This window comes from Mus pahari, chromosome 3 (genome assembly GCF_900095145.1).
Source record: "Mus pahari chromosome 3, PAHARI_EIJ_v1.1, whole genome shotgun sequence".
Lineage (NCBI taxonomy): Eukaryota > Metazoa > Chordata > Mammalia > Rodentia > Muridae > Mus > Mus pahari.
The window spans coordinates 20706995-20716493 of NC_034592.1; the positions used below are offsets into that span (position 1 = coordinate 20706995).

General features: G+C 46.4%; 1 protein-coding gene across 4 annotated transcripts in view; it reads right to left on the bottom strand.

Annotated features, from left to right (window-relative positions):
* Positions 1–651: 651 nt before the first annotated feature.
* The window catches only part of Zbtb34 (zinc finger and BTB domain containing 34), a 21255-nt gene continuing 12407 nt past the window's right edge, over positions 652–9499 (bottom strand). For 3 of the 4 annotated variants that reach the window (XM_021194253.2, XM_029536763.1, XM_029536762.1), the window contains one exon: positions 652–5563. In XM_021194253.2, the coding sequence (XP_021049912.1) occupies positions 4036–5541 (1506 nt within the window). In that variant the 5' untranslated portion in view covers positions 5542–5563 and the 3' untranslated portion in view covers positions 652–4035. Of the gene's footprint in view, positions 5564–9019; positions 9079–9499 lie in introns of those variants that run through there. The other variant, XM_029536765.1, reaches the window with a different exon arrangement.

The window sequence follows — 9499 nt, forward strand, 5'->3', positions numbered from 1 at the left end:
GTAATGAAATCTATGATGTAAGAACTAGATAGTCTCGTATAAAGAGTTTACATAATTCCCCAGTACTTTCATATATAAAATTTAATAAATAACCCTGACCAGGCTAAAAGCACCATTCAAGGGGCATGAGCCCTTGGAAAATAGTTTAGATGTTGCATATTTGAGTCCCTTTCAGTGGCGGCTTCACAGGAAACCATATTAGAATCTAACAACAACAGAACTACAAACACATAGCAGTAACAAGTGAAGAGCTTAGAATAAAACGCAGCAAGCCAAGGCAGAGCTCACTCACACAGACGTCCCCTCACCCTTGCTTCGTGTTCTTGCCAACTCTCCCCAGAATCTAGGTTGTTAAAAATTAAACACACACACACACACACACACACACACACACACACACAAACACACACAAATGCATGCCTGTAAAATAAAGAGGTGGGTTATGCTTGCCATCATTAGGAGAGGCATACATTTATAGATCTCTGGGAGATTTAAAAATTACCAATTTATTTCTACAGTATATTCTGTTTAACAGTGAACCAACAGTATCCTTTCTGCTGTTTAAACACACATACACACACACACACACACACGAGAGAGGAGAGGGAGGGAGGAATGGAGAGAGAGAGAGAGAGAGAGAGAGAGAGAGAGAGAGAGAGAGAGAGAAATCCACCAACAACAAAAAACTGCCAAGGCAGAGCCAATTGACTGGGAGGCTTTTCCACTGACCAGGAAGATGAATGCATCTTTGTAACTGTATTTACAAATGGTTTCTGAATGTATTTACAGCTTTAGTAGAAACAAGAGGGCAGAGTACTGATGAGAACAAACAAAGATTGAAAACCACAAGTGTTAGCAAAAGTATAAAACACCTTCACAGTTTGTGCAATGGGGTAATGTCGCAGGGAAGGGCGCTGTGGCCGTCTTCACATTGTCTAACATGGAAAGGTAGCTGAGAAGAGACTCAATCACGCACAGGCCTGGATGAAAGCAGGACATACTTCACTGCAAAAGATGTCTTCACATATTGTTTATCTTAGTGGACTTGTGCATCGGCTATAGTGAGAGACCTAACCTACAACTGTACAGGGACAGGTTTGCTGTCCACAAGGAGTTGCACAGTGAGCTTCGGGGAGAGAGGCCTGCAAGGTGGCCATGCTGTCTCTCCTGGCACATCCTCATGTAGCTAGGCACAATTAACCGCTGCTGCGCTGTCTGCATAGTGGGCCCTTGGTAGCCATGCCCACCGGTGGGCACCTAGGGTGACTGTGCAGACAGGCTATGCAGCACTGTGCTGGCCTGGGCGCTGCCCCCCTCAAAGCCCTGTGAACTTTACAGTACTGTGTTATGGCTTGAGAATTCATTCTTAACACTGCTAGCAGTGGAGAGGGTAAAGTGTTAGCAACACGAATGGGAGCAAGCGCAATTTGTAAAACACGGAATCATGATCATTTAAAACTCAAATTGGTTTCTGCCCTTTAACAGTCCCATTACAATGTTTGAACCTGAACTGTACAATCAAAGCAATGTATATTTTTGTCAAAGACAATTTTGGATAAGTCACTCTTTGGTAAACTCAAACCAGCTAAACAAGTCGACAAACACAAGAACTCCATGTCTGAGTTCCAACAGACAGTGACAAGAGCCAGGACATGGACGTGCTGCCCAAGTGTAGCAACCTCACCACAGAAAGCTCTGGAAGCATCTCAGAAGGCCCCAAGCCTCAGTGAAAAGGAGGCTCCTTCCCTGAGCTCAACGTCTCACGTCCTTAGATTTAGGGCCTTTCTTGTCACAAACTTAATTGATATCACAACATGAAAAAAAAAAAGTTTTTGCATTTAATTTTCAAAAAAAAAAAAAAAAAAAAAAGAGCAAACGCAATCATGTAAGGAAAATGAAAATCACAGACATTTACCTGAAGCCTCAGAACACACTTAAGTAGGTAAACACTTGGGGCCCAGCCTCCCCTTGAGGCGCCCAGCTTTCTTGGCTGAACAAATGCTCCAGGGAAAGAAGAGACCCCGACTTAGGCAGTTTGACGAGGAAAAGGCATACCGTATACCCGATTAGCAAGAGCTGCTCCGGGAGCAGCGGGATTAGTCATCTACAGGAGTTAACACTGAGGTGAGGCGAGTTCACATGTGAGCAGATCCTGTGTGCTAAGGAGGTGCTACTGAGCCGCCACCAGGGCTGCTACACACAAGGGCTGGGGTCAAACTTTTTCTCAAAACAAACAAACAAACCTAGAAGTTTCCCCCCCAAACCCATTGTTCTTGGTATCTTAAGAGCCACAAAAGCATGGCAGACCAGCAAACTTCTATTTCTGTATTCCTTAGCTCCTAGCCTTGGGGTTGGTCCTCAGATTCTGGGTCTGTTGGTTTGAGTCCATGTCTCAGGCTCAGGTTCTCAGGCAGAGACTAGAGCGCTGCTGTCCCCGGCAGCCAGCTGCATGACTAAGCTGCCTTCTCTGCCTGAGCCCACAGCACCAGAGCCATTTGTGACGCCTGTTGGTGTATATGAATCTAACAGCAAACAGAGACCTTCTCCAAAGCACTGACCAAACACAACTGAGACGGCAAACAGTTTGCCAGCACATGCTTTTGAGGTTTCTTTTCAAGCTGTGAACTTGAGAGGAAAGTAACTAAATCATTACTACTGGTAGGTTTCACATTTTCTAGACCGATACTGACCTAAAAGATAGTTAACATAAAAATAGCACCACATGACCAAACACGGTGAGACACACACAGATCTGGTGACACACAGAGGATCTTAGAGAGAGTTCTGACTTTTTTCTTGAAGCAGGAAACACTGAGAGTGGGGAACCTCTGGGGCTCTCATTAGCACACAATACCAAGAGAGATATATTGCTTGCAATTCCCGTAGAGTATATAGCTTTACAAAAAGTACAAATTCCAAGTTCTGCAGTTTCCCTGGGAACTGCATAGAAAAAAGTTGCTGTGCACCTGAACTGGCTGTTTGAGAGAAAAAAAAGAAAATAACAAAACTACAACACTGCTTGGAGAATTTTGTAGACAAGCTCTACAAATTCCTGTCCTTTAGTCGGAGTACTAACTCAAGGTGGAACGATTTAGTTACCTGGTATGTATGATTCTACAGTACAGAATGAAGGTAGAGTTGTAAGCCAGTAAAAACCTTGAAAACCACTGCTCCTTTGGGGTCGGCTAGTGTAACACTACACTGTGTAGAAAGGTCAGCACCGCAGGCTGTCCAGTGTTACCTGGACAACAAACAAAAACTCCAAAATGGTTTCCCATACAGTTGAAGGAACCTTATGGCATTTGGTTTATGTGTTTGTTAGGAAGCAGAGCTACGAACACTGTGATTTGCTTTGCTTGCATTTGGACACAATGATTACTATATATAAAAGTCTGCTGACATTCTTCTGTAAGGAAAATGAAGGGTTAAAACTAACATAGTAGGCGGGGCTGAAACAAAGCCAGAGCTCTGTTCACATTGTATTAAATTATATATTCCTCTTACATTCACCTCAACCAGAATAAACTCAAATTTGAGAATGTATATATACTATATATAATAACCACTTTATTATATATATATAAATTGTTTAACTACCCCCTAAAAGTAATTTTAAATTAGAAAAAGATTACCCATTTGTACCAGCTGACAGCATCCTAGCCTCTCACCATGAAACTGCACTGGGGCTAGCACCCACAGTGAGTGCTGCCTCTTAGCAGAGAACGTGAGCTCAACCAGTTGGCATAGCTGAATCACTGGCAGAGCTGGAAGAAGCATTTAGCCAAAAAGGAATACTGTCAGCCTGTGTTTTCCCTGGATATGCTGCCCTTCATGCTTTGAGCTCCTTGGGGGAGGGGAGTAGAGGGAAGGGTAAACACAAGAAGTCCCCCACCCAGAACCTTCAGAGAAACTGGCAAAAAAAAAAAAACAAAAAAACCAAGAGATGTCCAGGTGGTGGGGAAAAGCAAAGATCACAACCAAGCAGATCCCAAGGACCAAGGACGCACTGATTCCTGTGCTCTGTGCAGCTGCTCCTTAGTCAGGCGCATCTGACACTGTGTGCATTTCCAGGCGGGAATCTAACGCCATCTCTGAGGCTGATGCATCACTTTCAAGTTTCTGTTCCACATACATGTCTGTTCTTTCAGGGGACTCCATGCGACCCCTGCCTTCGGTGACCCCTGGGTGGTTTTTCCGCAGGTGCTGGTTGAGGGTACCCTGGAATGGAAAGCACTTCCCACAGACCTCGCATCGGAATGGTTTGTCATCAGTGTGGCCCCGGATGTGATACTCCAGCTGGTCCTTGCGTGTGTACTTCTTCCCACAGAACTTACACACAAAGGGGGTGATCCCCATATGCAGCCGCATGTGCCTGTCGAGGCTTCCCTTCTGGTTAAAGGACTTCCCACAGTAAATACAGATCAACCTCTCATTGTATGGGTACCAGTAACCTCTGGCACTCCTCTCCCGGGGACTGCTCTCATAACCGGGATTGTTCATCATGGCTTCACCGTCAGACCCCTGCACTACTCCCTGCAGGTCACTGTGCAGGTGAACAGACAGAGCCCGCTTCTGACGGGCCCCACGGCCTCGGAAGCAGCTCAGCATGGACCTGGATGGACTGGAATTGGTCTGACCTCCAAAAGCTTCTGGCACACTGGAAGGCTGTGACGCCGTCTGGGAGTAGGGGTACGACGCGTGCTGGAGCACAGAGCCATAGGCGCCCACATTCACGGCCACAACTTGTTCCCCATCAACCATCTCAGTATGGTAGCCGTCATCACCCAGGGAAGAGCTGTCGGAGCAGCTGGGCCGGTCAGACTTCTCCATCTTCACTTTCACCTCGGTGATCTGGCTCTCTCTCACCAACAAGTCCCCTTGCTCGTGGTCCCCTTCGATCTGAATCTCATACTCAGACACACTCCCACTGCTCCCCCGATCTGAGTGCCCCTCTTCCTGCAAGCGGCTCCGAAGGGCTTTGTTGGGGGTTGTCTCCATGCGGAGCTCACTGCTGACCGGAGGCTGCCGTACCTGAGGGCAGTACGGAGGGGAGATCTCAACGGGATTGGTGAAGAAGCTCCCATCTTTCACCCCATTTCGGCTCTCAGGATTCTCTTCAGCACCAATGGTAACAGAGTCAACGTCTCCCACGCTGATCTTTGAGTGGATGCTCTCTAGGATCTGTGTGCACTTGTCAATGACACACTGCATCTGAAGAAAGCTGGCTGCGGTCAGAAAACTGACAACATCCTTCAGCTGCAAGGACATCCTTCCAGTATAACAGAAGGAGAGCAACTGCTCAAACACGCTGGGGTTCTTAATCACAGAGATCGACAAGCCACTCATAGTGCTCAGTGCTGAATGGTCCCGGAAATACGGGGAACTGGCTGCGAGGACGGCTTTGTGGGCTCGGAAGGGCTGACCCTGAATGTGGACGATGATGTCGCATAGCTTCCCTTGCAGGCGGAGCTCGTTTAGTTGGCTCAGAACCGTGCTGCTGTGTTCAGGCACATCAAACTGAATGAAACTGCTGCTGTCCATTTCTCCCGACACGAGACGTAATCTGCAGAGACAAAGAGCACCCATCATTCACCAGGGCTCCTCAGCAAGGGCAGGCAGCATAAATAGCTCACTGCAACTCTGCAGCTAGCACTACGGTCTGCCTGGACACTCTTCTTCTTGCTCAGTTTTATCTTCCATCTCTCCATTAGTTCATCTACAGCCAAATGAGTGAATGATCCATTGGCCCAGCATCACTCTTTCTCAACACTCAACTTGATCAAAAGTAAACCCCTGTACCCACAGGAGGCTGCCCTGCATGCATGGGAGGCTGCCTCAGCTGAGACAAGGTGGTGTCCTTCAAGGGACAGTCCCATCTACCTGCTGCTGCTGCTGGTCTCTGGAGGACCCTACAAAAATGTTCCAATTCATGTGCGCAACATCTGCATTGTGTATTTTGTGTGTGTGTGTGTGTCTTATGTCTGTGTACATGTTTATATATACACCACATGGGCAGGAACATGTGTGAGCATGATCCTAGGAGCCAAAGGTCAACACCATTAGTTATCTTGGTCTCTATCTTACTTTTTGAGAGTAGTCTCAAACTGAGCCAAAAGCTCACCAACTGGTAAGTCCTGCTGCTCAGCAAGACCAAAATACCTATCCGTCTCCTGCCTACAGCACTAGGATAACCAACAGGCACATGTCCCCAGGCCCAGTTTTTAAATTACTATTATTTATATGTATAGGTGCTTTGCCTGCCTGCATGCCTATGTCCCGTATGCATACAGTATCCTCAGAGGCTAGGACTGCTGAGTCCTTGCGACTGCAGTTACGGACGGTTGTGAGCAGTGCTGTGAGTGCAAGGGATGAAACCTGAGTCCTTCGGAAGAGCAGTCAGCGCTCTTAGCCACGGAACCACTACTCTCGTCCCTACGTTTGCTATTAGATTTTACTGATGTCTGGGGTGCCACAGTGCACATGTAGAGGCCAGAGAACAACTTCTGGGAGTTGAGTCCTTCCCTCCCAAAGTTCTGGGAGATTAAACTCAGCTTGTCAGGCTTCAAGTGGATGCTGAGCTATCTCTCTGCCCTCCCTTGGTCTTTTCATATGGGTACTAGGGATTAGAACTCAGGTCCTCATGCCTGTGTGCAAACACTACTGAATGAGCCATCTCCCTGGCTTCTATTTGCATATTTCCAATTGGTATTTTTCAAGTATTTAGTCATAAGGAATGGAACAAACTTCTTTCCAGTGCAATCTTGATTTGCAGGACAAGCAATACTCAGTCCCTTACACATGGCTAGTGTAGGGGCCTTAGGGGCCCTCCGGAGCTGCTCACAGAACTAGCGTACTTGGGATAACTGCTCCCACCACTCCTGACCTGGAATCTGCAGCTCTGGACCACTTAAAACCCCTGACACTGAAGAGGCCACTGAAATGGCTCAGTGGGTAAAGGCACTTGCCCAAGCAAGACAACCTGAGTTCAATTTCTTACTTACAACGGAAGGAAAGAATAAATTCACCGGGTGTGGTGGCACATGCCTTTAATCCCAGCACTTGGGAGGCAAAGGCAGGCAGATTTCTGAGTTCGAGGCCAGCACTTGGGAGGCAGAGGCAGGCGGATTTTTGAGTTCGAGGCCAGCCTGGTCTACAGAGTAAATTCCAGGACAGCCAGGGATACACAGAGAAACCCTGTCTCGAAAAAAAACAAAAAAAAAGAATTCTCAAAAGCTGTCCTCTAACCTCAAGTTCACTGTTGACCGTGCGTGTGTGCATGTGCGCGCGCGCGCGCGCACACACACACACACACACACACACACACACACACACACACACACACACGGTTTTGGTTTGACACAGGGCATCAGTCTGGCCTCACACTCTGGCTCTCCCTGAGCACTCAGCTCGGCTCTTAGGAGTGTGTACCATCACACTTGGCCAATCAACATTCTTAGTAAAACGCTCCTTACTAAGAATCGCATCAAGAGCAAAAAAGGCATGGGAGACAGTCAGCCTGTGTGTCTTAACTTACTTGAGCACTAACTCCTGAACCAGACAGACATACAAGAGGCAAAGCAAACACAGTAAAATGTCACAGCGGCACACAGCTGTCAGTGGCTGCTGTGAAACCTGCTGAACCAGATAGTGGTGGTGCACGCCTTTAATGCCAACACTTAGGACACAGAGGCGGCCAGATCTCTGAGTTCAAGGCCAGTCCAGTTGACCATCGAGTTCCAGGACAGCCAGGGCTACCCAGAGAAACCCTATCTCCAAAAAAACTAAAAAGTCAAAATTTTCTGCAGCTTTGAAGTTTTTTTACACTAGAGGGTTAGATAGCATCATCTACAACAAAAAGTACACAGGAAGGCAGGGCCTTAACAACTGTAAGTACACGGGAAGGCAGGGCCTTAACAACTGTAAGCAATAAATAGTGAAAGACACCGAGGGCTGGTGAGATGGCTCAGTGGGTAAGAGCACCCGACTGCTCTTCCAAAGGTCCGGAGTTCAAATCCCAGCAACCACATGGTGGCTCATAACNCAGAGGTCCTAAATTCAATTCCCAACAACCACATGAAGGCTCACAACCACCTGTACAGCTATCCTGTACTCACATACATAAAATAAATAAATCTTAAAAAAAAAAAAAAAAAGACTACAAGCCATGTTTTTAGTGTTTTTCAGTAGTTCCCAAACCTTCATCCAAGCCTCGCCCACCTCTCAGCACAGTGCTGGACACAGAACCCAGAGCTTCATGCACTGCTATAGAAGGCTCCACTGGTGTGCAGTGCCCTAGCCTCCAGCATAGCTGTGCAGTACCTAGCCCACCTAGCAGTTGTGCTTGGGAAGTAAAAACAATACATACTTAATTTAACCCAAAAGAGCAAACATCATCATGAGACATTTTGCATTCCTCACCACTTCATGCCAAAAAAAAACCCTGTTTCAAAAAAAAAAAAAAAAAAAAAAAAAAAAAAAAAAAAAAAAAAAAAAAAAAAAAGAAAGACACCGAGGAAGGAAGAGTGGGGCCGGTCTACTCAAGACTCTTGCAAGACGGCCTCAGTCACTGACTGGTCACATCAGTGTTTTCAATCTTGTCAGAATTTGAGTTAAAACATTTTAGTCAAAGAAAAATGCTGTGCTTCTATTTATCCTAGACTTATGATTGAAATCATTTTGAAATCTGCATGAAGTGGACATATTTTTAGGATAACATAAATTGGCAGAACTAAATGAAAAGACACAGAAGTGCCAAGAAGCAAACCATCTCCAGGCCGTTCACACTGTTCTAGCCGCATACAGAGACATGGAAGGCAACTCTGTGCATCTGCTGCAGCCCTGACACCAGAGGATGACGGGCCGCAGAAAGAAGTCATTTTCAACTAAGGGACTGTAAGGCCCTCACAGGCAAAGGCCAGGGATTAGGTCTGAGCAGCTAAGGTTGGGGCTAAAACGATCCGGGCACCAGAAAGGCAAAGAGACTCTCACACGCCACATGGACACCCCGACAAAACCTCACCTTAGAAGTGAATACTCTTTCAGAGTAAGAAAACAACTCGATGAGCAAGAGATAAAGCACTACCTGTAAAAATAGAATAAAGTAGTAACTACCTCAAAACAAAAACATCATCCTTAGAAAGTCTTTGTCTGTTCCAAAAATATATTAAATGTATTCAACAAAACAGGTGCTGCCCCAACATCCTTAGCTCCTGTTAGCACTGCCTCAGCCTTTTCTTTCCTTTCACCATGTGGATCCCAGGTATTGAACTCAGGTCATCAGGCTTGGTGATGAGCACCCTAGCCACTGAGCCATCTCACTGACCCCACTATCTTTTTTTTTTTTTAAAGATTTATTTATTTATTACATGTAAGTACACTGTAGCTGTCCTCAGACACTCCAGAAAAGGGCATCAGATCTTGTTATGGATGGTTGTGAGCCACCATGTGGTTGCTGGGATTTGAACTCCGGACCTTCGGAAGAGCAGTTGGGTGCTCTTAC